This window comes from Rhipicephalus microplus, chromosome 3, assembly GCF_043290135.1.
Source record: "Rhipicephalus microplus isolate Deutch F79 chromosome 3, USDA_Rmic, whole genome shotgun sequence".
Classification (NCBI taxonomy): domain Eukaryota; kingdom Metazoa; phylum Arthropoda; class Arachnida; order Ixodida; family Ixodidae; genus Rhipicephalus; species Rhipicephalus microplus.
This window is the reverse complement of record NC_134702.1, coordinates 264,101,874-264,126,582: the sequence shown is the minus strand read 5'-3', so window position 1 is coordinate 264,126,582 and position 24,709 is coordinate 264,101,874. Positions and strand designations below refer to the sequence as shown.

The window sequence follows — 24,709 nt, the reverse complement described above, 5'->3', positions numbered from 1 at the left end:
TTTTTTGGCCATGCTCTTAGAGTCATTAGGAGTAAAAGTGTTTAATAAAAAACTTGAAGATATAGTCTGCAAATTATTAATGGGATGTTGCATATGTGCAACAGTGGGCAGTAGTGTATAAAATGGTGGCCAAGCCAAGTGAAAAAAACTTTTTATTGCTACCAATAATTTTGGCAAATTTTTAAATTGAAGAAAGCACAAAACTGAAGCATAGCTGTTTGCCACCTACTGGTGAAAACTAACAAAACAGTTACAGTCTTTGTTGAAACACAACATCACCTTACACTTGGCACACGAAACATAGGTGTACCCTCCTGGGCATGCCTTGCAGCGGTTTTGTTTTGCATTCCATGTGGGCCAGTGCTCCTTGCTGTCTCTTCTGACATCACGGGGGACATTTAGGCACACTTTTTTGAATGGTGTGACATTCTGAATCAAAGGGCGCCCTGGTGGTCGTTTGTTGAGCAAGATCAGACTTGTTGCGAGCTCAGAGAGGAATTCTCTCAAGGGTGTAGGCGGCAATTTGAGCTGCTGGAGAATTCTCTTGTGCATGAACCATGCATTAACAGCTGCTATTTTGAGCGTGTGCCAAAAAAAATACGTATACCAGCGTTTAGACCTGATAAAAAAGCGATAGGAGAAGCACATTTTGTCAAGAATATCCACGCCGCCCATTGATCTGTTGTAGGAAGGAATGATCGCTGGACAATCGACAAAATGTGCTTTTTCTCCTTGCTGCCCCACCTTTTGACTGATGTAAGCGGGTCAGCACTAATGCAGTTCGAAAGAAGAGTAACAGTGCGGTTGTCATGCCACTTCACTGCCACCATTGTCTTTTGCTCACACGAAGTGACTGAAGTATCACAGGTGCCCCGACCTCGCTTTTTCATCGATTTCTCATCCATCAACTTGCTGCAAGTGAGTCTGTTTTCACGAAACGTATTAATATAGGAAATTCCCATTCTTGAGATCTCCTCTACAAGCTGAGGGCCTGTGAAGAGGTTATCAGCCATGACTAGGTTGTCGTCTCGCTTCGGTAGGCTGGAACACAACTGGAGCACGACACCAGCTCCAAACCCAAGCTAGTAGCCACTTTGGCTGCCATAAAAACCTTTGTTGCAGCGCTGGTAGACATCGAAATCATAACACAGACCTGATTCCCCAGAACGTGCTCAAAGTTTTAGACCCCATTTACTCTTTGGTTTATTAGGCATGTACCGACGAATGTAACACCGCCCACGGAAAGGGATCAAGATTTCGTTCACTGTAGATTTTTTTTCTTGGGGCAAGACAACCATGTTGCTGCGCAAGACACTGAGCCATGGGCGCACTTTCCAGCATTTGTCTTCTTTTACTTTGTCATTGGCCGCTTTATTATCGAAAAAATGCAGGTGGCTTGTGATCTTTTCAAATTTGTTACGGGACATTACCTGGGCTACTAATTCATATCTACTTCCATTTTCCCAGTAAGCACGAACCCTGTGCATATTTACGAGTCTCATACTGAAAAACATGCCCAGCACAGATTAAGTTCTTCCACAGTGAGGTTTAGAGTGGTTCCATGTTTTTGAAAGTAGTACTTATTGCTTTCATCAACGACAGCCTTTAACATGGATCGAGAAACAAACATGTCAAAGTATTCCAGGGCACTCAGCGGCTCTGCAGGTGGCAGCGGAAAGTTGTTCTCGAAACTACCTGCCTCGATATCAAAATCCTTCTTTACCCATGTGTATCGCCTTTTCATGTTCTGCGGTTTCCGATCTACCGGAGGCGCATCTGTCGAGGTAGCAACCTCTTCCTCAGCTTCTTCTACCTCAGTTTGAATGGCACCTCCTTCATCACTGCTGTCTCCAGACACTTCATCGTCAATTTTTTTATCAGCAAAAAAATCACTCTCATTAGGGTCGATAACATCCAGCAGGTTTGCATGAACAAAACGTTTCGGCCTCTCTTTTGGAACAGAATAGAATGTTGAGGTTGAAATTGAAGTATGTCCCTGAAAAAATCGTTAAAACAGCAAAATTAGCAAACAAACATCCGCTCACACACTCCACATGAATGCGTGTCACGATATGTAAGACGCGTTTCAAGCAGAAAAGCAATGTTGCATGTCTGCAACAATGAAAATTGTGGCATTTAGTGCCCACTGTTGCATATGTGCAACACACCACGTGCAAAAAATATTTTCTCGAACAGAGCAAGCAAAAAACTAACTTTTGGATTCTAGATTACTGTCAAAAGTGTTTTGAACACACATTCAGTGAAAAAAGCAACGCAGGTTAACTTGAGGGCTCATAAAAAAATATTTACAGTACCTTGTTTGCGGAGCTTGAGGACGACGTGGATGCTGCCATTTTGCAAACTGCAGATACGACGACTGCGGCCCCCAAGCGGCTGAAAATGGTACTGCGTGGAACGAATAACCCAAAAATAGCAAAGTATGGACAACTTTTACCAGTGCAACAGGATCCTTGCAATTGGCAGGGCCCGGAACTGTGTGTTGCAGATATGCAACAAGAGGCAATAATGGGTTGCATAACTGACGACATGGCCGAGAAACTGCAGTTCCTCAAAGCAGAAGTGACATTTTTCCGGCTTGAGCGTCAGGCCTGCGGCCCGTATGGCCTGCAAGACCATTTGCAATCGTTCAAGGTGTTCGTCAAACGTTGTAGAAAACACAATGACGTCGTCAAGGTATACTAGGCAGGTTCTCCATTTAAGGCCAGAGAGAACGGTATCCATGAGACGCTGGAAAGTAGCAGGAGCGGAGCACAAGCCAAATGGTAAAACCTTAAATTCGTAAAGTCCGTCTGGCGTCACGAAAGCGGTTTTTTCACGATCCCTGGCGTCTACTTCAATTTGCCAATATCCGCTCTTTAAGTCCATGGAAGAGAAGTAACGTGCGTTTCGAAGCCTGTCAATCGAATCATCTATGCGGGGAAGCGGGTACACGTCCTTTTTTGTAACCTGATTTAGCTTTCGATAGTCCACACAGAAACGCAGACTGCCGTCCTTCTTTTTCACTAGAACAACAGGTGATGCCCAGGGGCTTTTCGACGGTTGAATGATGTCGTCTTCAAGCATTTTTGTTACCTGCTGTTGTATCGCTTCTCGCTCTTTTGAAGCCACACGGTACGGATTTTGATGAATTGGTCTAGCCGTGTCCTCTGTGATGATTCGGTGCTTGGTCAAGGACGTCCGGCCAACTTTCGAGGTCGACGCAAAACAGTCGTGGAACTCGTCTAGCAGCACAAGCAGGCGTTCCCGCTGTTGCTGAGTTAAAGTAGGGCTGACGTCGAGGTTAGGTGCTAGGTCACGTGGGTCTTGTGCAGGTGTTGCTTCGAGTGCTGAAAAGCAGTCATGAACATCTGCGATCTCGTCAAAATGTGCCAACGTTGTGCCTTCTGGAAGGTGCCGTCGCTCGGAGGTGAAATTGGTCAACAGCAAGTTCGTTCGGCCGTCGGTGACATTGACTATTCCTCGTGCTACGGAAATCCCGTGAGTGAAAAGCAGCGAGGTTATTTGGTCGGCGACTCCTTCACCGTCGAACGGTACGTCACATGCTACTGAAACGAGGATACATGATCGAGGCGGCACGACTATATTGTGGTCTTTGAGACGAAAGGATTTGTGCTCTGGTAATGTAGGATCAGTCACACGAGCACTCTCGTAAAATGAAACCACGCGGTCCGGGATGTTGATTATTGCGCCATGCTCCCTGAGAAAGCCCATTCCTATAATTAAATCTTTGCAGCACTCTGGGAGAACAATGAAAGTCGCGACGAAAGAAGAGTCCCCTGTGCTGATTCTTGCTGTGCATCTTTCAGTAGGGAGCAGCAATTGACCACCCGCTGTTCTTATATGTGGTCCTGTCCATGGCGTTCTTACTTTTCTAAGATGATCAGCCAGCTTGCGACTTATTATGGAAAAATCAGCACCCGTATCGACTAAGGCCGTCACTTGCTCTCCGTCAATAATTACATAGAGGTCGGCGCTCACCATTTCGTCGTTGTTAATATTCGTCGGCGTCAAGTCGTTCTGTCGCGGCAGTACTGGGGACTTTTTATCGTCTTGTGGTCGGGCTGCGACCTTACCCCGAGAGGTCGCCGCCTTTAGTTTCCCCGGTAAGGGCTGGGCGACCTTGTTCCCCGAAGGTCAGCAAAAGTACGTCGATTCGGTGATGTTGTCTGAGCAGGGGATGGAGAGCGTGACCTGTGGGCGGAATTGGGCTGGCGATGAGGAGGCGACTCGTGATAGGGAGACCACGTTGTTGAAGGTCCTCGAAAACCAGGGTCGTCATGGCGAACAATGTAGTCGTCATTGGCACGGCGACCGTCGTACCCTGGCCGAGACGGGCGAAGCGATGTGTCGCGGTACCAACAATAGCGAGCTATATGGCCGGCACCACCACAGTTGAAGCAGAGAGGGCGCCGATCGACGGTGAGCCAAGCGTCCGTTCTGCGAAATTGTGGGCGTCTTATGTCCTCTCGTGGTGGTGAGTAAGGCGCGGCAAGTGGTGGCTGGTGGCATGGAGACATCGGAGACATGGGCTGACGTCTGAAAGCCTCCTGCAATGGTTGCGACGAAGGTGCGGCTGTAGGTGGCTGGTAGTATGATGTAATGGGCGGGACGGGTGGTGGTCGGCGGACAGCGTCGGCGTAACTCAGTTGACGCTGATCGCGATCGAGATCAGCTGCTGAAAAAGCGTGCCTAAGTTCGTCACGACCGACCGCGGCAACGGCGGTCACTGGTGTATCCACTGGAGGAGTCCAAAGCTTCTGCATTTCTTCGCGGACAATATCTCTGATAAGGTCACGTAGGGAGCCCTGATTGTCCAGAGTCACTGAAGCGGCGTTGATTGGGGTGGTAGTGGACGAGCGATCATATTGCCTAGATCTTTGGTGCAGAGCACGCTCAATGGCAGTGGCTTCTCTTGTAAAATCGGCCACGGTAGTTGGGGCATTGCGCACAAGTCCAGCGAACAGTTGTTCTTTTACGCCACGCATAAGGTAGCGCAACTTCTTCTCCTCGGACATGTTGGGATCAGCCCGACGACAGAGGCGCGTCACGTCTTCAGCAAACATTGCCACAGTTTCGTTAGGTTTTTGAAGCCTTAACTCGAGCAGCTGCTGCGCCCGCTCTCGACGGTCGACGCTAGCAAAGGTGTCAATCAGCTGCTGACGAAAGTCATCCCATGTGGATATACGGCCTTCTCGATTCTCAAGCCACGTGTGAGCGCCGTCATCGAGAGTGAAATACGTGCGGGCGAGCTTCTGTTGAGCATTCCACTGGTTGATGTCGGCAACACGTTCGTAATGCTCAAGCCAATCTTCAACATCTTCGTGTGGGGCACCACTGAAGCGATCAGGCACAAGTGGCTGAAGAAGTGTTACCTGGGCTGGATTGGAAACGGGGCTGCCTTGTATCCCTTGGACCAACTGTGGCTGGCTAGCGGAGGCCATTGGTAGAGGTACGTAATGCCTGGTAGAATGTTCGTCGAAGGAGGTCAGCTCTGGAGATAGGCCTAGCAACCGGCGACTGAAGCGGTGCACTGGTGTCGTAACAGATGGCTGCGTGTCGGGACTTGATGAACGGCTCCCAGATGGGGTGTTGAGCATCAGCAGGCTTGCAACCCAGCACCTCCACCAGTGTCGCGGTTCAACGTAAGCAGTGCACCGATACGTTGAGTCCGAGAACAGACGGCGTGTGTTTTTTATGCAGGAGCCAAGAGCAGGCGAGCCAAAAATGAAAGTACGTCGTCTTCTTCAGTCTCCCTTTTCACGAGGCTGTTGGCGCGCACATCGTCTTCGTTCTTTGTTTCGGGCGCGGCAATATGATACGCTTCACGAATGTAAAGTGATTGAAGCGTATCATATTTGGCAACATGGCTCAAAAAGATGCATTAGTGGACCTTCACTATCAAAGAAAGAGATTGCTTATTTAGAAAAATGTGGGTAGTAATGTTCATTCTTTTTTCTGGTGTATCACATGTTAATTGTACGATGCATGCGCGATTGATTTTGCTGGGAACTTTATGTGTTGTGGTTTCATTAACCTTCTCTAAGTTCCAGCGTGCGTGTGTCGTCTTCTCCTCTTCTGTACGCGTCCCTAAGATGGTTTCTCGGTTTCTTCAAGTGGAGCAGTCTTTATACACAAGCAAGTGGAAGGCATTGTCAGCGATGCCTTTGGGAATGTGGCTGACTTTTCCGGCTTCGGGCATTTGGCTCTCAACTTGACAGCACAAGGCTAAGACATTCTGTATGTAAACCGTGTACGGTTCCGTAGAAGTTTGGGTCCGGCACGAGAGTTCTTTCTGGGCGGCTCGTTGGCTTGCAATGAGCTTTCCGAAAAGATCTTTCATTTTTTGTTTACATACGCTCTAGCTGGTCAGCTCCTCCTCATGCACGTTGAACTATACACTGGCCGTACCCCTAAGGTAGTAGCTGACATTTGTCTGCATCAAAGTCTGATCCCAGCGATTCGTAGTCGGCCAGCCACTTCTCCATGTGTACGTTATCAGTCCCCGCAGAAGGGGCCAGGGTTTCGGAGGTGGGTCACAACAACGTGGCTCGGTGCATTCGGCATAGCGGCAGCTGGATCAACGGAAATGTCTTTCGACACGATGGACTGTCCAAGAAGACGCCTGCTGCGAAGTTCCGTGATTTGCTCCAGATGTAGCCCAGCTCCTCCATCAACAATGTTACGAGGAGATAACAGAAAATGGGTGTATTCACAGTTTACAGTAACGCGGGCAAAAACAACCACAATGGCTAGAGGAGGCACCACTTAATCTTTCACTTCTTCGTCTTCTAGGTGAGACGGCACATAACAATATAATATTCGAATGTGATTTAAAGTTATTCGACGAAAATTGCTATTCGCTTCGAACTTCAAGTTCACTATTCGCACAAGACTTGTTATAACCGATAGATTGTTATATCTAGCATTTTTGTAAGTGGATTTAACTGTAGTCACAATTATTATTTTGTGGTTTTCATCTGCTAACATTACAGCTATCAATTTTCGTGACAATCTTTGTTTTTCATATAGTAGTTTTTCAAAAGTGGGATGCCCTGTGATATCCAGGTTATGTGCTACTTCACTTGAGCAGCAGCAGCCGTGGGCACCGTCCTCCCCTCCGTTGGCAGCCTTCCCTCATGCTGCGACCCCGTGGGTGCAAACAGTGCCCCAATCTATGCCCTGGGGCACCTGCCTTGCCTCTACTATCCCTGGTGAATCACAGGTAGAGTGTTTGTTTTTGAACAATACCGTTTTTCATAAAATTCATGGCAATCTGTCTCTTGTCGTTTTCGCTCATCAACTCTGTGTCGAGGCAGAAGTGCTTTACTACTGCGGAAATGGCATTGATGCAACTAATTAACAAAAACTCCCTTATTTGGTTTATTGACGCATTTATCATAGTTCACTTGGCTACAGTATGTACTCGCGTAATGCACGCACCTTTTTGACGAAAAATCGAAGCAAAGTTGGAGGTGCATTTATAATGCAGGGCAAAGTTTATAAAAGCTTTTTTTCGGGATTAGTCAAAAATGCGGTAATCCAAAAATAAAAAGTTGTGTTGCTCAGCCTTTTGCTGCTGACATACTCGTACACTGTTTTGACATAGCTTTGTTACACTTACTCAACATCAGTAATTGATGGCGCTATCTTCTGCACGCTGTCCCCGCGTTGTCCATGCACTATATAAAAACGTTTTGCGGCTTTCTTTCCTCGCAATCGTTTAATCATAACAGTGGATATCTGTCATCTCAAGGGGCACCCAGAAGAGTGTGCTACTTTGTACTTTGCCAACTCCAAGGCAACCTCGCAAGACGACCACTAAGCCGTTGATATTGCAGCAAGTTACCAATGTGGCAGCAAGCTACCACTGAAGTATCAAAACAAACCACAAATAACACAATTAACAGCAAAATACAACCTCTGCCTCGCTGTCCACATGAGAAGTCACTGTAGAAGAGGTAGCCTATATCTTGAATTTTGAAGTACACCCGAATAACAAGCGTGAATGGCTCAATGCAACTGAAGTGAGAATCGGGGTTGCTACCATGTTGCTAAAATTGTCACGCTCTTTTTTGGGCAATACGCGATTTTTTCTGCTTTTTGATAAACCTGCAATGCAATAGTGACAAATGGTCCTTGGAGGCGGTCATGGCGACAGCAAATCTTGGAGGCAGTGCTCGAAAATTGTGTGCATGATTACTGATTGGGCCTTAAAATTTTATATTTACAGGAAGGGACCGTTGATTGCCATGTGCAGTTTTGTGACCCTCGCTCACAGTGTGCTTGTCAGCAGCGGTGTCTGTGCACTCACATTGTTAGGGAACCACATTGTGGCTTAACATAATTTAAAAAGACAGTGATTGAGCCATGCACTGATATAAAGAAAATAAAACGACGCATGGCAGCGGGTGAAGGTGGAGTCGTGTGGGCGTAAAAGTGAAGGGTGAAGGGGGAAGTCGTGTGGGCATAAAAAAAACAAAACACGGAAAGATCCAATGGGCAAGAAGGCACCATGTGTCGGTTTGGGAGGCTGCAGTGCATGAATGTAGGAGGCGCGTTTATTGTGCGGAAGAAAAAAAATAAAAAATTTGACTGAAACTTGGGGTGCGTTTATTATGCAGGTGCATTCATTATGTGAGTAAGTGGAGTGCTTTCACCTTGTACTCAAATTGCGGTTTGAATGAAACACTCTTCTTCCATCAGTTGTCGCAAGTCCAACCTTCGTTGTGTTGGGTCTGTGGTCAGTGTAGCCAACGATCTTGTGGCAATCGTCACTCCTATGCACAATGGTCAGTCATGCTGCTGTGGGCGTGTTCCTGGTCGCCATCGTTGACGTGGCAGGCGTCCTCTGCAGTTAAGCCCAGTACGAGCTCTGCCGCCTTCTCGGCCTGATGACGGGACATCCCGGGGATGTCTGGTGGCCGACGTTTGAACAGGGACTGCTGCAGATGCGTCTGGAACTGCTGCAAGATGCTTCAGCACCTCTGAGTACCTCGTCCAAACGCCGCTTTATATCAATGGCAATGACATTGAGTGTCAGCGTTACGGCCTCTTGAACATAACGTCTGCTGCTTCCCGTCGACAGATTGTAGCTGCTGATGTGATCTTCTTTTTCGTAACTACATAAACAATGCCAGATCTTCGCACAATAGGCTTTCATTACTGCTCGTGTCATGCACGTCGAGCCTTGTGCTTCTCCTCCTGCTTCGTCATCTTCGTCCATATATATGAACTCCTTAATCCTGACAGTAAGGGTAGTTGTTTATATAAGAAAGCTGTAGTGCATATTTTATGACATACCAAGTTTTATAGAAATCGCAAAAGTTGTGTGTAGTTCAAGATATTGATAATTGAATTTCAAGGGCAAAAGCAAGACTGATTGGGCCTAGCATGCAGGAAGCGCGTCTTCTTGTGTAGCTAGCCATGACTGGGAAGTGACGAAATTCTAATTCAGATGATTGCATTATTAACACTCGGCATAAAAAACACATAAAACCAATGAATAAAGTGATCGCTTGACAGCAGATATAACTGAAAAGATGTGTACCGAAAATGCAGTCTGGGAAAGGGGAAAAAGAACAAGATCGAAGTAAAACAAACAGAAACTTGAATAAGATGGCCAAATACAAATGTTCGGACCGAAGCCATTTGATGGCAGCTAATCCCAGTCCTTTGTTGCATGCTCTATGAATCATTCTGCGTGGTGTACAGTGCTCAACTCGGCTGTCTATAACGACGGAGCATCGTGCGCGAAGCAGCACGAGCAACATCTGCAGTCGCAAATACGCCACATCTGAGCATGCACGGCGCCATTGATGTGCCTGCCTCGCAATACTGATCCCTGTTTATCGCCGGGGATGCAACAATCACTTTAGCCATCGAAAGCACTCTGAGCGATTTCGCGAAAAAACAGAAAACAAGAAAGAAAGACGAAGTAAAACCGTTGTTGCTCTGATTTTTTTTTTTTTGTGGTTGTTGTCTTATTTCGATTTTGTAATGTTGACAGTGCTTCGACGGCCAAAGCAGCCATCACGACCGCGGAGATAATTAAGGGTGGAAATTGCAGGCCAGGCACATCATTGGCGCCGCGCATGCTCAGATGGGGCGGGGCGTATTTGCAACTGCAGATGTCACTCGTGCTGTTCCGCATGTGACGCTCCGTGGTTATAGACAGCCGAGTTGAGCACTGGACAGGGGCAGACCAGCTGTTCAGCTTTGTCGTGTGGCGAGGAAAGAGAGCAGCGGTTGGCAGGAAAAAAAAAGTCATGGCAGAATGGGGGCAGTTTCTTCAAAAAAAAAAAACAATAAATGCGTGAGTTTACTGCAGTTCTTGCAATTAAGTGTGATATTTTAATGCAGTGACACTAGTGAAAAGTAAGTGTTTAAAGTAGGTGAATTAAATCACAGTATTGATGGGCTTCGATATAATAAGCCATGCAGCATGACTACTGTATTTACTCGCAGAATCCTCGCACTTTTTTCGGCGGATGACCGATGCAAGGTGGGGGTGCGAGAATTAAGCGAGGGAAACTTTCCACGAAAACGTACTGGGCGAAAAAAAAAAAAACGAAGTGGCCGCAAATCGGGATTCTCACACCAGCAACTACTAGCAAGCTTTGAAAAGTACTAATTAAAATTTACCTCAACAATAATAGCAGAGGTTCAACGCAAGGCAAGATTTATTGAGACACAAAAAGTGCAAGCAAATAGTCGAGAATTAGAATACCATACGCAAAGCTTGTGGGTGATGCGGGCGTAGCAGTAGCCTTTGTCACTCAACAGGAGCCCTCAAAAGGTTAGCGTAAGATGTCAGTATTGGGCTGATGGCTATTTAACAGAATCGTCCCCAGTTTCCTCCTGAAGAAATAAAGTTTACCATCAATCCCAGTCTTAGGCACACGGGGCACACGGCAGGCCCGACGCGTCTTGGTGACTTTTAGCTGCCGTCACCAGTAGCGAACGCAAAACTCGTAGACTCAGAAGGGCCTACCGGCGGCCCTGTTGCCGTTGTTTAGTGCATGATCAATCACTTCCAACTTGAAAGCAGGCGTGTAGCTTCAGTATCGCCCCATAACGTGACAAGATTACCGACACAACATACAAAACACACCGCAACTGCAGTACCGCAACCCGCACTTGCCGCTTTGGCTTAGCTTGGATTGGATTGAATTTTCATCCATTAATAGTACGTTTGATGCTTAAGAGATGGCGCGTGTTATCATCATCAACGGCTGGAACAAACAGACGACATTATTGTGGCATTTTTCATGGGTGCGATAATTACTCGTGGAAAAAAAAATTGCATTTTTGTTGGGCGATGTGGCGAGTGCGAGAATTACGCTAGTGCGAGGATTACGCGAGTAAATACGGTAGCGAGGGGTCCCGATTTGCAGATGTATACTCAATTTCAGGTCAAATTGTTATAGTATATGCAAATTTACGAAGGTAACTAGGCACTGCTTGATGTTACATTTAAGAATAGTAAGAAAAATAATAGAAGCAAGGGTAGTATCAAGGGTGACACTGTGATAAATCACATCGCATAGGAACACTGAGGTACTTGTTGAATATTGTTAGTTCAACGTAGTTATTGCCGTGCACAGTTCTTTTTCTGTAAATGGTCTGTTACATATGTAAGTGCTGCCCTGTGCGCAACAACGACGCCTTAATATCCACATCTTCGCTGCCACATTTATAAATGCCTACCCACTTTACTGCTCCTCAGATTACTAGGCTGATCTAGCAGCCATCAGTGCACCTTCACAAGTGATGCATAGGAAACAAAATATTTGTATACGTCTAGTTGTTGAAACTTCATAAGTGCAAGTGGCGGCAGAAAAGGTGTGAAGCTTTTATTACATGTACTTTTACTTTTAGCACAGTGGCGATAAAGAGCTTGTCTTGCATAAGTTCCAGTGCTGGTGGTGGGCGCTGTCTTCGGTTGTGAGTGGAACAGCAGCATTAGTCCTGAGCGAAAATTCCAGATAGGCGCTAAAGAAATAAGAAGGGCCAGAGGGCATTTAGCATTCTTTGTGGCACAGTTTTAGTCCCCGCCAAGAAGCGAAGGCAGGCTAGCGATTGAGACTGGGATAATGGGTGTGGGTTGTGTACATGCGTGCTGATGGTGCTATCACATTCGGCTCGTAAAGGCAAAGCTTGGGGGTCAGCGAAGAGTTTCGTCCTTAAAAGGGCCATGAAGCCTTCTCCCCCCTCCCCCCTTTGACACGGCTATGAACTGCTATGCCAGATACTGCTGCCACGCACGCCGGGTAAAGGCTACAAGTAGAGCGCCCAGCTGCTATTTTCTGAGGTGCGTTCTTTTCAAATAAAAGTTGGTTCTCACTCTCATCGGTGGGTGGGCATCTATCATCGGATATCATGTTTTTGTCATCCGACATCGCGAAAGATTATTAGCCACTAGCCGATGTAAATCTAGACCACTCTTCGAATCAGATGTGCTTGTTCCCGTGAACACTGTGTATAACAGTTGTAGTTAAATAAACAGGCTGAAATAGAGACAAATATGCGTTGTGAGTTTTCAAAAGTGATGATTTGCTTTCCCTAGAGGCCAGCTGTCGTCTCCTGAACTCCGCGGACCTGCATATGTCAGAATGAGTGAGCATGGAAGTTTGCTTGGAAGTTGAATGGAGCTCACATCCGCGGTTGCGCTAACATGTTTCATACCTGTCAACTCTCGATTTTTCCGTACAATGTACGAATTTCGACCGCGCCCACGATTTTACAAATCATGCCTGAAATTTTGCAGGAAATACTTCATTTCCGATAAAAAATAAAGTTAGTAAAGTAACGGCCTCCGCGATTGGCTACGGCGCGTTGCCGTAGCTAGCCGCGGAGGCCACGCATGTGCTATATTCCGCCACCAGGAAAAAACAATATGAAATTGGTGTTATCATCAATATACATACCTGCCAAGTCTCCCACATTGTATGGGAGACTCCCTGATTTCGACCGTTTTTTCGTTTGTACGTTTGCCAAGAAAATTTCCTGGAATGAAAAATTAGTGTGGCAAGATCTGGCCTCATTGACAAAAATGCAGGTCAGTCTATTCCAGGGTTTTTGCAAGCCCACCGCATTTTATTATAAACAAATTTCAGAGCTGATACGAATTCGTGAAATTCCCTAGCCAAATTCATGTGTCCGTTGGGCCAAAATTCGAATGTTCTGAACTCTTTTTCTTATCATGGCGTGTGATATGAACTTTAATACGGATACCGCCAAAGGAAGGCTGATCGAGAGCAGCATGCTCGAAGCTTCGGAAGTATACGTGCGACCAGCGCACGCACTGTCTACAGTGCGTGTGGTGGTCGTTGCCACAACCACTGTGGACGAAACCGGGGTCGTTCGGCACGATCATGTATGGTGATGACGTTACTGACAGAATTTCGAGTGTGTGTGCACGTTCAACGCTGGGACAGTCAAAGCAACGCTGCTTTCCGCAAACTCTGTGGACAAAGCCGCAGCAGTTGCGATCATAGATAGCATAAAACGACTTAGTTTTGAAGGCATGTGGCTTGAAAATAAAACTACCGTTTACCATAACCGCCGCGCACAATGCCGTGGTCGTGTCGATGCGATAGCGATCTACGAGCTCTGAGGGCATGTGGCTGACGCAGCGATAAATTGAAGGCGGTAAATACGTAAAAAAGGCTAGAAGCGTTTCGGCATTCCTGTTCAAGGAATTCAGTAGCGAGCAAAAGCGACGCTTTACCCTACGCTTCCGCGGCAGCCAGCTGCGTCGTCCTGTCCGTTAATGTGTGAAGACAAACGCGAGTTGCTTCGACGGCGATTTTTTCGCTAGTTGTTTTGATGATGCGAAAGTTCCGAAGCATTTGGGCTCTTCCTTTGAGACTGTCACCTTAGTGGGAAACCCTACCCTCGTATGTTCCTCGTATGTTCGGCCACTCCAAACCATTATGATACCGCAATGGCAGTGTTTGCACATGCGTTTGTGACACGCTCCCCCCCCTCGCCTTTTGTTTTCTTGCGATGTTTTTTTTTTTTTGCTTTGTCCTTTTAATGCGAAAATTAGGGAAAATAGTTCAGCGCATCGATTTGACTTAAGGCAGCAAAACATTATTATGCTTGTCGCTAAGGGCAAATTCATTACAGATACAAATAAAAAAAAAGAGTGATGCGAAGAAATAGTTATTTGACCGTGAAAAATCGGATACGATTGTCATCGCTTGGGAGAAGGATGCAGCAGTCACAGTCATTGTCATTGTGTGAGCCACTGCTGCTGCTCGCTGTTGGTAGTATTAAGATGCCGCACAGGAAAAACACCACGCGGACCATGTCCGTCGGCAGTCCATACCAGGCAACCCATTCACTCAAAGAGCTCGGTATAGACTCGTTTAGCGAGATGCACACATCCTTCGTGACAGTACGTGCTTTTGCTTCAATATTGCAAAATAATACAGACAGCCTAGAGTGTACGTCTTTCCCAGAACCAGACCAGAAAGCTACGTTTTCCTCTTCCTCTACTTCTAAGCGAGTTCACGCCACAGCTCATACACATTGACATGCGACATTATTCCCTCTCCCCGAAAAGGATTGTCTCGAGGTTGGTTATGAGCACTAAAAAAATTTGAAAGAAAGCACGTTACTATATAAGCTAGCAAGTGTGTCGTAAGGGAAAATGGATGTGCTGGTATCACAGAGATACTAAATAAATACTGGAGCTAGGAACCAGGACACTACAAAAAAGAACAGAAAAGTAACAAAAAGAAAATAAGTAGCCATTGCATCAAGAGTCAGTCCACATTCGATTGACGACACGAGAAATATGGCTTGCGCTTTGAAACATAGACACTGTCTTCAATGCATTGGCGGCCGGGATCAAAGAATCGTTTTCTTGTGCCATCGGGTTTGCGTGGCCTCACCAACTTCAATATTTTGCAATTCGTTCCGCACAAGTTAACAGCTGTTTTTACGCTTCCGCACACGTGCGGAGGGCATGCTGAGCCAAAGTGCGAAGTGAGCGAGAACTGGTCCTAAACATGAAAAGAAACCTGAATTATCAGAGTGGGTGGGGTAGCTAACGCACTTGCACTAGAACGATAAGACAAGACGCAGACGATTGGATACAGACGATTTTGCAAATGGTCTGGTCACTCCAGGCCGGCGACATCAACAAGAGTAACGGCGATCAAAAACAGGGGAGATGGCCGACCGGTCTTCGAAAGATTGGTGGCAGTGTAAAAACACGGGCCGCGTCTGGCGATGCGGGGTGCTCAGAGTAGCGGTGGGTACAAAGGACGGAGGGGTGCGCAACAAAAAGCAGTCGGGGAGAGCGGCAACTGGAGGGGCGCGGAGGCAGGGTCGGCGTTTAACAATAAGAATCTATGGGCGACTCCCTGACCTGATCGGTGGTCGAAACTGGTTTCCCGAGAAGTCGGAAGAGTGCAGACTTCGTTCGCTGTAATCGATCGGCAGCGCTCAGAGATGTTCATTGTAAGTGCGATTTTGTGCCATTGGAATAATGTATTTTTTCACGGTCACGCAGATATTGTTCATTTTGAGCGAAAGTTCATTTCAAATGGGGTCGTTATATGTGGGCTCGTCTATATTGCGGGAGAGCATGAGAGTGGCCACCGAGACGCAATCTCGGCTAGAAACAGATTACAGCTGAGGATCGAACTTGTCTTGGATAAAAGTTAGTTGCAGTTTCCTTACAGAGCCAGTTACTGTGTTCATGTTTCTTGTTTTCATGATTTTTGAGGGTTTGTTCATGTTTTGCTAGTTTGTGCTATATTAAAATGGGTTTGCCGTATTTCCACCAACTCGCATCTCTCTCCCAACTCCATTCACAGCAAGCGCTCCCGGGATAAAATTGTAACATTACTTGGCGAGCCTGGCAGTATTTTTTCCTTGTGTGGTCCAGTCACATTATCGCCAGGGGTTGCAAGGATTGATTAAGAGAAGATACTGAGAGTCATTCACGAGTGAAAGCTCAATAAGAAACAAGGTCTAATGTTTATTGATGATGAAAAGGACTGCATTCAAAAAGAGTTGGACAACGAGATGGAGAAGTGTAAAGCCAGACGCAAGTTAGAGCGTGCTGAATTTGAGGCTAAACGAGAAGCTTACGCTCGAGAGAAGCAGGAACTTGAGCGCCAACTGTGATTATCACAAGCCAAAGGGTGCAGTAGACGGGTTGAGAGTAAAACCACAGAGGTTAAACATAAAGAAGTTAGGGTACCTTATTTAAAGAATCCCGATTTTGTGAGCCGAAGGGCACTTAACAAATGGTTATGCAAATGATATGAGGTTAATAAGTGATGAACCGAAGGGAACGAGCTCAGGCGCGGGAGATAGTAGTAGCAAGTTGCGGTTAAGAAAGTATATGCCACTGTTGTTGAAGAGGGTACGGAGAGAAAGAAAGCGACTCCTACAAAGTACAAAAAGCTAGGGCATAGTGATTCGTTGGAGAGCCCGAATATTGAAGAAAGAAGCAGGTCGACAATATTGCAAGAGAAAAGACCTGAGAGGAGTGGGATGAAAGAAGTACATAAGAGGCAGAGTAGAGGCAACGCAGACAGCTCCAAAGGAATAGGCACATCAAGGCAATTATAAGGATGCGAGAAAGGTTAATAAAGTTGTGAGTAGCAGACATGCGGGACTAAAAGGAAAGAATGTTGCAAAAACGCATGAAGTAGATTTCATATATTTGGAAACTGAGTAAGGGATGAATGATAAGATGCGACCTGGGAGAGTTTGCTTGGAGAGGCGTCGAGTAAACAGAAACAGTGAGATCAGCTCTAGCAAGCGTTCGAGGCGGTGGGTAGCGATTAGGCGCAGGAAAAAAGCTGAAAAAGACACATAATGCGAAGAAGCGCCAACTTGAGCCAGTTGCATGCAATCGTTAAATGTTTTGGTAGAAAAGTGATTTTGGGTAGGTATTAAAAGTTCTGCGGATTTTGAAATATTGAGTATTGAGTGCTTTTTGTAATAATTCTTGTGAGTGTAGCTGTATAGCTGTATTCTTATGAGTGTAACCTTGATGAGGAACTTGCGGACATGGGAACGGTCGAGTGTAATCTTAGTCCTCTGTTTTCTCTATTCCTTTACGTGCTTTTCTGACACATGGAACCTTCACTCTGCTTCAATGTTGCTTTCCCACTCTGCATAGAAAATCGCTTGCCACTTGAAAGCAGCGCTGTACTGTTGCTGTGGAACCTTCACTCTGCTTCAATGTTGCTTTCCCACTCTGCATAGAAAATCGCTTGCCACTTGAAAGCAGCGCTGTACTGTTGCTGGTGTAGCAGTGGCATCTTTGCGTCTATTGAGCAGCTTTGCAAATTGCGCACACGACTGTTTGAAAGCAAGACAAAGGGCAGAAATGGCGAACAGGTATGAGTGAAAAAAGACGTGAAGATGCTTGTGGGTGCATGCGCAAGGTGCATGTGACTGGTCATGTGGTTTAGTTTCCTGCAAAGTGTTGCCAGCCCACACAGCGCCGCCAGCTTTTCCAGGGAATGCCCATGGTGCTTTGAGGGAAATCTGAATTTTCCAATTGCCTAGTCAGCAAGCGCTATTATGGCAGGCTGTCCACTAAAGCGAGAAACGCGTCACGTCTTTTGCCAACAATAAATGTCACGGTTTTGGTGAGTGAGAAATGCATGTCCTGTTTTGAACGACAGATAAACGCATGTCGCGTTGTTAGCAGCGATAAATACTTGTCGCGTATATTTGCGAGCCAAATGTACTGTCATACCTCTATGCGGCAGGTGCCGGTGTTGTTGCCAATCTCGCGTGACAGACGCGCCGATGCGGTGGAACTGTGATGCTGGCAGTGATGCGTCATGAAAAATTGCTGTATCCCTGACATGCTGCTTCTGATACCTCCTCCTCTAACCACCATAGCTATACGGTAGCCACCATAGCTATACCGTAGCCACCATACGTATACCGTAGGCAGATCGTAAAAATGTCCAATTCCGTAAGCGGTGCGTGCGTTGAGAAATAGCAGTTCCCACGACTCTGTTTCCTCTGGGGCAGATGTTATTGATGCATTGAATTGCAGTGAATCCGAAACAACGACCATTTATCGGACCCTTCAGAAAAGTTGTGATTCCATGTCGACTTTTCAATTTTGCATATAGATTCACTCCAGTTATAGGTAAACCCCCAAACTTTAGAAGGCCATGTTATGAAACAAACGTCGACCTATAATTTGCAATATTTGGTAAAAGCTCGATTTTAGCGCAAAATGGGTCTGCTGTGCAGCAGCGTCGAGCGTACGTCATGCAGTCTGCCAGCCTTCTAGGACACTGCGCCACACTGGTCCTAACTTACGTATGGCACAGGGACAGCCCCACTGAGTTTTCTAATAGGGTAGCACGTAATGAGTGCATGCATTGTAGCACCTGCGCTCGTGGGGAAACGTGAACATATCTGCCTATGTATGGGATGCCCACGCTGTTGATGAGACACAAGTGGTACCTCACAATGAGGATCCGCAGCCGCAGAATCAGACACACAAAGTTTGTAATGTAGTCAGCTGCATTGCCAACATGAGGCGACAGTGAAGGATTACGGTCAGCCTGCCCATAAAGTTCCTTTTGTAGGCAAGCCAACATAAATGCCGGTGATTCCAGTCATACCTCACTGCTTATATACTAGTAAAATTAGCAAAATTTTATATTATTTCAAGGTACCTTCTTGTGAAAAGTCTTCTTTGATGACCTTCCTAGTCAGCTTGAGCAGTTTGCAGTGCTACAGGCAGGCATTGTTTCAAACTAAAAAAAAACACGGGCCCACCAACACCAAACAAGTGGTTATGCGTTCGCTTGCAGAACCGAATGGCGGCTTGTGATCACATCACTGCACGCTAGGGAGCTTTTATGTGCACCTACAACGCTCACCTGAAGGCTCCCTACTATGTGCGCTCTTGAAGCACGCCCCCTTTCCCGAGTAAAGACAGCACGCCAGACCGCACGGCTACTCTAGCTACAGCGCAACAAAAAGCAGCCAACTGGAACTGAGTTGCCAGCCGCAGCCATCAGCACCGCCACGTTTTGCGGAAAGAAAACCACACAATGTTCATGCGAGGAGACTTGGGTGGGGTGCCATAGACTCTCTTCTGTGGAATGAAGCGAGTTGAGGAGGGATGCTTCAGACAAGTGTTGCAATCACTGTATCTCCCGTCCTACTTTAGCTTTTTAAAAAATTCTTTCAGCGAGGCATTCCTGGGAAGTGTCTAACTCATACCAAGGTTTTTTTCATGTCTGACGCAAGGGGTGGTTCATGGCCCCTTTAATAGCCCAAGTGCCACCTTCTTTGCCCTAAGTCACGATTAAAAGACACTATCATTTCATTTTCAAGTTGACAGGAAACAAGTATAATTAGTGAAAAGCGTAGTCTTAATTTCACAGTAATTTAGTTTATAGGTAAACTCTTTGCTGCTCTTATGAAACTGCAATAAATGTTTTAAGGTGCTGGTCAAATCATTTAACACTTTTTTGCTGCCACTCACACTCAAGTTTCAACAACTTCATGTACTATACGAATATTTTATTTTCAATTCATGATTTTTCAAGGTAAGGTGCAGCTTGGTATGTCGCCAGAATTTTTTCTTTTGGCAGGGGGTTAGGGACAAGATCTTTATGCCAAGCACGGGCGTGAGTTGTTAAGAGAAATATACCTGTTGGGAACAGCGGTACGTGAGTGAAAGGGCAATGCCTAGACCTTTTGAAGCCCTCTAGAAAAGAAATGTCAATATATTGGCGAAAATCTCTCATACAGTCGATCCCAGATATACCAAACTCGAATATACTGAATTATTGGCTATATCGAACAGTTGAGAAATCCCTTTGAATTTCCCATGCCAAAGTATAAAACCGGTGCACTTGTATATTCGACTCCCACACAGCGGGACATCCGATATATTGAATGCTGTGCTGCGCCAAAGCCCAGTAAGTGCATTTTTCCTAGTAATTATTGATCAATTTCCGGCTGCGTTCTAACCAGTTTTGATTCCTTTTCGTGTGCAGGGGACAAAAAGGCGGTGTTATTCTATCGCGGTGATGTGGTTTGTTGCGCGGCGCTTGCGGGTGCACTGATACGTTGGATGCGCGATCTGCAGTTCTTAACGTGCGATAGGTCTTTCAAAAAAGACCTATTGCCAAGGACACCAAAGTGAGAATGTGAAGTGACTCAGTGATCTCGTTCCAATGTTCACATTCCCTTTCTTGTTAGTGCACAATGGCACACGAGCCTGAAAAGCATGGCCTTCTAGATGTGCAATCTCATGACGTATTTTTCGTGTTTTCGGTTTTAAATGCACGTCTTGGAGGCTGCGCTCTTTCTACCTTTTTGCATCAAAGCAGCGGCTGCCAGCTATAAAAGCACAAGTGACATCGATGTCGCCAACATGTCGACTATAGAGTTAATATACATACTCTAGAGGAAAAGCTCCCCATAGGGCCCATGCATTAAAACCCATAGCTGCTCGGGTTCCGCCATGATGGAACGATACTCCGCTTTCATGTGGCATCCACTGGTACTTTCCACTGAACGCTGCAATAATCCCTGGCATTTTCGTGGCTCCATGGTTCTTTTTTACGTTGCAGTAATATACTGTCACATGAAGTCGAGTTGTTGGCTCATGACAACAAAAAACCCGCAGGACGAGGCACTGTATATTAGCCACCTGGCGCGCAAGAAAGCCAACAAAATCGGCCACACACCGCGCGGTCACGCTCTCAAAGGTTGATACGGTACAGAGATGGTGGTGCCATTTGGTAAACAAACCTGCAAACGCTTTTTCTCGCTCGCAGTAAATTATATAAATGCTCATTTTATCTTACCTAAATGTGGTTGATATACGCATATCACACAATTTACGAATGTTTATAATATGTGAACACATTTGTTCATGACTTATAGTGCGAGTATTTGAGTGTTTTAAACTGCTATATTTAGCACTTATTTAAAGTGTTCTAATGGCAATAATGACAACGTTCCAAGATGTCAGTGCTCTGGCTGTTATAGCTTTCCCGGCCCAGCTTTTCCTCTAGATTTTGTATATTAATGCTATGATGTCGACTGTGGAAACTCGGTGTTGTCTTATGCCCTTTCTCGTCTCGTTCCTGACAAATCCTTATTCTGGAGTTAAAGTGAACGTTGATCCACACGTAGCGATAAAAATTATCACTAGTACTTGGAGCGACGTGAAAAGCCCCATCGTAAACTTTCCTTGCAGGCCAAGTGACGACTTCGATTGCGTCATGGCTGCTGGCGTACATTGCCTCGGAGAAATCTGTGACTTATCTGCATTTCCGCCCACCATCTTGGCGAGTGACTTATCGGTGCAGATGATGGCGTAGCTGTTTCTAACTGCATCGATGACGAGATCGTGGCTGCTGTTGCCAGTGCTGCAGAAGTGTACCCGTGCGGTTACAAATATGCCAATGCTGCCGTGGCTAACCAAACTTTTGCCACACTACTAAGCTTGCATCAGCGTTCTGCGTCAATCAACGCTATTGAGGCTGAAGGAGCTCAATTCGCTTATTTGAAAAGCTTCAATGATACTGAGTATGACTGGAACTTGATGGCGCGCAAGAACCGAGACAAGTTTACGGACTATTTTCATGCGAAATAAAGTACAGTAACTTGCAGTTCACACCTTGATCCTGATTATACTCTGAGCGAATCGTTATTTTGGTGCTTGTAACGATTTTTGAGGCCTGAGATGCTTTAATTTAGGCCTTAAATATCTATATTTTGTATTTTGAATTGTTGATATATAGAACTATTCGGCAATCTCCTTCGAGTTCGATATATCCGGAATTGAATGTATTGAGTAGTTTCTCAATTTCGGTTGCATTGTTACCTTAGTACTTTGCAAACCGGATGCAAGTCATCTCTCCGGTAGTTTTTGATTAGCTGGTATATGTGTTCCTGTGAAACAAATAAACATAGCGACCAAATATTTAAGGCAGCAAATCTTCATAGAAGTGTGTTACCTGCTCAGGCATCCTGCGATAGGGTGACGTGGGCAATCTCCACAGAGAACACCGAGGTCCAAAAAGGTTTCCATGCCTCTTGTAACCTGTTTATGTCTGCAGCCTAATTGGTATTTCGAATGATGATATTCCTCCTGTGATCTGCACCTGCTATGGCCTGATTAGAGTCAGTGCCAGGCGTACAAATGCAACTGTGGAAGGCTTCTCAGTCAGCAGCTGTGCCCAAGCAGTGGCACCACAGCGAATGACAGTAACCGAGATTCGAGAAGCCGTTTCAGCACATGCAACAGGCCCCACTTCTTTTTTTTTAATGTATCAGCTGTACCTGTAGACACTACTGAAGTCTTGTAGAGCGGTCCGTGTAAATGCTCCACAAATGGTACTTGGGGTGTGAAGGCTAAGGAAGGCATGACAAGTCTTTTTTGCGACATTGGGTGTAGCGCCGTGTACAAAATTGAAAGAATACGTAGTTGACACTCTTGATAGACACCCTTGTTCAGTACAAGTCTTCTCTCTTATTTTTCATTGTGCTAAGAGGTCTTCAGCTAAGACTAGGGGAACCATGTGTTTCTAGTGCCCACGAGTTTGTTTCTCTGCAGGTGATGAGGTTCTCGGCTGGAGAGACTCCCAGATGGGCAATGAATGAGCGCTGTTTCCGTAAGCGGCACCTCCCTCATATCGTGGATGCTGGGTGAGTTTTAGCATCACTGACAGTTGGGTGAGTTGGTGCGGGTTCATGGTTAAGATTGGCGCAAGAACACGAGGCACAAAATGATGAAAACACGAGGACGGGTGCCAGACTCGCAACTAATCTTTATTGACGTTGACTCGTACATATACAGTGAAAACTTGGTAGAACGAACACCACATTGACGAACTTTTCAGATAAACGAACTGTAGCAACGGAAAGAAACGTGAACGGCTGACGTGTTTTTTCCTGATCTTTAGAGTTGTCTGCAAACAAGTCCAAAGAGTCCGAGGGTGGGTAGCTGTTGGCTTGTTAGATTAGCATGATACAGGGTGAAAGAGCATAGGACGAAGACATAGAAGAGGCTTGACACACACGAGCCAAAGAGGTCAATGGTTATTATGAGAGAAAACTACTTGGGCCACTGTTGAGGAATACTGGTAACAATATCTTCAGCTACAGGGCCATTAACTTGTCAGTGCAGGGTGATGCTGGAATTGGGAGGTGGTAGGTGGGTTGAGGCATTTGAGCTATCGGTCGGTCAACTCACTTATGAGGTAACTCACTCAGACTTGGTTCGAGCCATGTATCTGAGCAAGAATGAGCCCCGCTGAGTAATATGTTTATGAGTTTGTGTTCAGGTGACTTTGGTTGAGACATATTGCTTTAGTGAGGACTAGTGAGTTCCACATTTTTTTGGCTTGTCCATGTCAGCATCACCATTCGTCTTATGTAGGCTTACTCCTTCTATGGTGGTTATAGGGCTGGTGGGTATAAGGATCAAATCCCGTTTATGGCAGAGGCATATTAGTGAAAATGCTTGAGCCCCGTGTTCAGGAGCTGGTTGAAATTTCCAGGTGTCCCTCATAATCATAATGTGGTTTTGAGGATAGTTGACAATTATTATTATTTTTGCTATATATTGGCATGGCTATATATTGTGTGTCATTGTGGTCCAGTAAAGAAAAGGTGATAAGTATTGCCGAAAGAGTAGGGCTGTGCAAATATTTCAAACTTCGAATATTTTTTTCAATAATGTTTGCTATTCAAGTTGATTCCTGCTATAATGCTATCTTTCAACTATTTGAACTTCCCAAAGACAAATACAGCAGGGATGTGTATTTCGAATATTTTTAAAATATTACAAATGTAATATTCAATAATATTTGTATTCGATTCGAAAACCATATATTCGAAAGTTTTGAATATTCGGTCACATATGTCTGTGTAAAAAACTTTCAATTTTGCATCTTTATGATAAGTGCATCAACAGTGGACCATGCAGTGATTACTGTGACTTCGGCACGACTGAAATGATAGCTGCACGGAAACGCACAGGAGTGTGATGACGGCTGTCGACGAACGCTCCGGCACATCATCGTAACAAATCTAGCAGCAATAAACAGCTTGAATAATATAGATCATCAACTGCCTCCTCGGCTGTACGTGTGGCTTAGTAGTTTAGTGCTGGTATTGCTCATTTAAGCGTACTGTAAGTATACTGAACGCGTGCCATTTGGTGCTGCGCCATAACTGTGCACGACACTGCTTCTATGAAGTGTGCGTCACTCGTGAGAATCAGGGTGGTGGTGGTAGTGGTTAGAAGATGAGAAAAGGCACCTAATTTCTGCAACCCGGTTGGGAGCACGGCGGAGTGCCTAGAATCAGGGTAACTCGCTGCTATTTCATTAGCACGACAAAATACTCTTTCCACCTTTGCACTGTCTGGAGCTGGTCGAGCATGAAGAAAAACATCACTGCGCAAGGGCACACATAGGTTACTGTTAGCAGCGCTGATGGAGTGAGCGTAGTAGGTGATGCACTGCATGCAACTGACTAGGGATGCTCAGCTTGACGTTGCAGAAGGCACATCACATGTAGCTGCACTCGTTTTCACTAATTGATTGCCACAGAAACATAGACACTTGAGCCGACCGAAGCCTAACGAGTCTTCCATCAGTTGTGCTGCTTCCATGTCATGGTTTCAAAATGATTTGATGGCAGCACGCAATCA

General features: G+C 45.7%; 1 protein-coding gene across 7 annotated transcripts in view; it reads left to right on the top strand.

Annotated features, from left to right (window-relative positions):
• Positions 1-24,709, top strand: part of LOC119168288 (uncharacterized) — a 106,965-nt gene that overhangs the window by 45,477 nt on the left and 36,779 nt on the right. For all 7 annotated transcript variants that reach the window (XM_075890982.1, XM_037419733.2, XM_037419720.2 and 4 more), the window contains 2 exons: positions 7,087-7,243; positions 22,607-22,698. In XM_075890982.1, coding sequence (XP_075747097.1) covers positions 7,087-7,243; positions 22,607-22,698 — 249 coding nt within the window. The remainder of the gene's footprint in view (positions 1-7,086; positions 7,244-22,606; positions 22,699-24,709) is intronic.